Genomic DNA, 3,201 nt, shown 5'->3' with positions numbered 1-3,201 from the left:
AAACTTCGCTGGAAGAAGTCCGGTTCCTGTAAGGCAGGGCAGCGAAGGCCTCCGTGGGACTCAGGCCATGTCTGGAGAAGCGCCCCGGGGGATCGGGGAAGTGGCCAATACAGGCATTCACCCCCGAGAGAGTCCCGGCTTTTAAAAACAGCCTCTAAAGCCCCCACAAAGGTCAGGTGCCTGTAGGTGGGTGGGTTCGGTTGACTTGCTCGGTTAGGTTGGCCGAAAGGACCCCGGACCCCCGGCCAGCAGCCTTCGAATCCCCTCCCCCAGATTTTGAGAGGAGCTGAACTGCGCCCGCCAATGACGTTTTAAGGCCAGAGGTGAACACAGAGGGGCCCGCTGTAGGTCTGCATTCCTGAGTGTCAATACTTAGAGGGGATTATTTTTTTTGGGGGGGGAGTAGTAATTAATTGTTACCCATCAAGTGGAAGACGGAGGGAAGGAGAAGGATAACATGGCAATGGACACGTTTAGTTCTGAACACACACACACACCCCTTCTCCTTTCGCTTTCTCCAGCACTTGCTCACCCCGGGGCTCCCGGAGATCTGAGGTGATTTCCTCCTCTTCCCTCCCCCGTGGCAACAAGGGGCTCCCTCGGCCCTGGCGATCCACCAGGCCTGGGTCTTCCAGGCAGCGCCCACCTGAGTTCCAGCCAAAGAGAGCCTCTCCCAGCCTGCTTGCTGGAATTGACTAGTCCATAGACTCCAACTCGCTGGCAGCGATGATTATACAGCTATAAGTGCCCACCCTATAGAAATACGCTCTCTCTCACTTTCACTCTCTCTCTCTCTCTCTCTCTCGGATCTACTGCGTCTAGAATATTAAAAAACCCCAGGCGGGTTGCACTGAAGGATCTTGTTAATGCAACCCCCCCTCCAAATCCTGGAGAGCGTAGAAAGCAAATTAAAAGAAAAAACATTGCCAGTCACTCCTCCAATTGAAAATCCTGCCTCATCCTGGATGTGTTCAGAGGGCTGTGGGGGGAGAGGTTGGGGTTGGGAGGGGGGGGGACTCACAAATGTTATTTTTAAAGACCCAGCTTTATTAATACGTTAAGAAAGAGCTCCCTTGGCAGTGTGTGTTCTTACCGCGCTGTCTCAGATCCTATAAAACATTAATGCCCTGAAAGCTGTTACAGAGATCCGCCACGACCAGCTCCAAGCACTGGGGGAAGCCTTTACCTTCAAAAGAAGCTCAACTAGGAGAACTAGTGGTACGTTTGCTAAGGGGATGGGGTGGGCTGTACACAGTGGTCTTCTGAGAGAGACCCTGAATTAGGATTCAGGGAGAGGCACCCACGTGCCCACAGGAACAGAGATACATGCATGTCCTTGAGTCTGTACACACGAGCAGACACATAGATTTAATACTAACTCGTCTCTTGGGTGGGTGGTGGTTTCACTCTTTGTATGTAGGGAGAGAAAAAAATCATTCTGATACTCCTACTTCTGTTACCATCACAGGAACAGGACGCCACCGACCTGGGGATTAGAACCCGTGGTTAAATCACCAAGATGTACACCAGGAAAAAATCTTCCACGCCTGATACTGTTACATTTCACAAAGCGGAAGAGCCTTATTTTTGTGAGGGGGGAGGGAGGAGAAGAAGGTCTTTAGTTCTGATCTCAAAAGGAAGAAAACAAGCAACGTTGAAAGGCCCTGGAACCTGCGTTCCAATTTGTATCCCATATTATACACAGCGGGATCCAAAATGTCTAGTAGACAAAAGGGATTCTTCTAACTTTCTCTGTTTTCTCAGTCTCAGAGAACCAGCCAGCTTGGGGAATACTGCGAGATGCGTGCACCTTGAACAGTAGCCTCTCAAATTTATTTATTATTTTTAAACCACACTTTCTCCCATGAAAGTCCAGGAGCAGCTCCAACCCCTTCCTGAGGGTGAACCAGTGCCCCCCACCCTGCCCAGAAACCCAAAATATCAGGTCTGCTTCAAGCAACCAGATTCCGGAACTGGTGTGGGGATTTTGGAGTCGCTGTTGGGGTTTCTCTTCTCTCTCTCTGTTTTCTTTTGTTTTTTGCTAAATTCTTTTATTTTTGTTTAAATTCTCACTTCAATTTTAATTCTTGAAGAACAGCTTCGACAACATATATCGCACTCATTATAAGAAGCAAAGGGTTATATCAAAAATTATTAGTATAGAATCACAGGAAACCTGGTTTGGAACCAGAAAAAAATACAAAACAGATATAGATACATACACACAGAACAATTCCTTGTTTGTTTTTTAATAATTATTTGGAAAATGTTATTTCCCACCCCTCCTAATCCTTGTTTGTTTCTTGTGTTTTTTCCTCCTTTATGCGCATACGATGCTTTAAATTTTACAAAAAAAGTGAAAATAAAGACTAATATCTTACAAAATCAAGAACAATGTTCGTGGTAAGCATTTGCCTCCGGACCCCCTTCCTTTTCTACACCAGTCAATTCGCCTTCCGTTTTTGCTTTTGCTTTGTTTTAACTGTGTGTTTGTTTGTTTGCTGTACAGACGAAATCCATCTCAGTCCGTCATAAATCCAGGAAGATCCATTCTAGTCTCCATTTGGGGTTTATATTAAAATCCCTTCGGTCCTTTTTTTTTTTAATTCTCCCATCTGCGTTTTATTTGTTCCACAAACACGGCGTGTCCTTTTAATTTTTTATGTAATGTTTTTTTCCGCCACCGGCCCGGCTGGGCGGCTCTAAGCGCCTCTCTCTCCCAGCGTCTGAGCTCTCTCGGACTGTCAGTGTCTGCCTCGGGACCCCCACAGCCGAGGCGGCGGCGGCCGGCCGGGCCCCCCCTGCCGCGGGAGTTCTTCTGGGTCTCTCTCTCGCTCTCGCTCTCTCTCTGTCTCGCTCTCTCTGGGGCTGAGCGGGGGAGGCCGCCAGGAGCTCTAGGAGCACTGGATGGACATGTAAGGCCAGTTGAAGCTGCTGCCGGAGAGCAGCATGTCTCGAATGAGCGTCTCGATGGGGGTTTTACCTACCAAGCGGACGAAGAAGAGCTGCTCGATGACCGAGGACGAGACGGTGCGCAGCGAAGGCAGCCGGAGGAGCAGCTTGCCGAAGCGGCTGGGCTGGTTGGGGTACTGGCTCCGCACGTATTCCTCCAGGGCGCACTGCGACTTCTCCTGCAGGCTCTCGATGTGCGCCGCGTCCGACAGGCCACAGGCATCTGCCCCGCCGGGAGGGGTGGGGGGG

At 49.7% G+C, this 3,201-nt stretch overlaps 1 protein-coding gene across 1 annotated transcript in view; it reads right to left on the bottom strand.

Annotated features, from left to right (window-relative positions):
- Window positions 1-2,215: 2,215 nt before the first annotated feature.
- Window positions 2,216-3,201, bottom strand: part of NR2F1 (nuclear receptor subfamily 2 group F member 1) — a 9,447-nt gene continuing 8,461 nt past the window's right edge. Inside the window, exon 4 of the mRNA XM_015427133.1 lies at window positions 2,216-3,175. Within this exon, the coding sequence (XP_015282619.1) occupies window positions 2,895-3,175 (281 nt within the window). The 3' untranslated portion in view covers window positions 2,216-2,894. The remainder of the gene's footprint in view (window positions 3,176-3,201) is intronic.

Source organism: Gekko japonicus, unplaced genomic scaffold (assembly GCF_001447785.1).
Source record: "Gekko japonicus isolate JY-2015 unplaced genomic scaffold, Gekko_japonicus_V1.1 scaffold620, whole genome shotgun sequence".
Classification (NCBI taxonomy): Eukaryota; Metazoa; Chordata; class Lepidosauria; order Squamata; family Gekkonidae; genus Gekko; species Gekko japonicus.
This window is presented reverse-complemented; position numbering and strand designations above follow the sequence as displayed.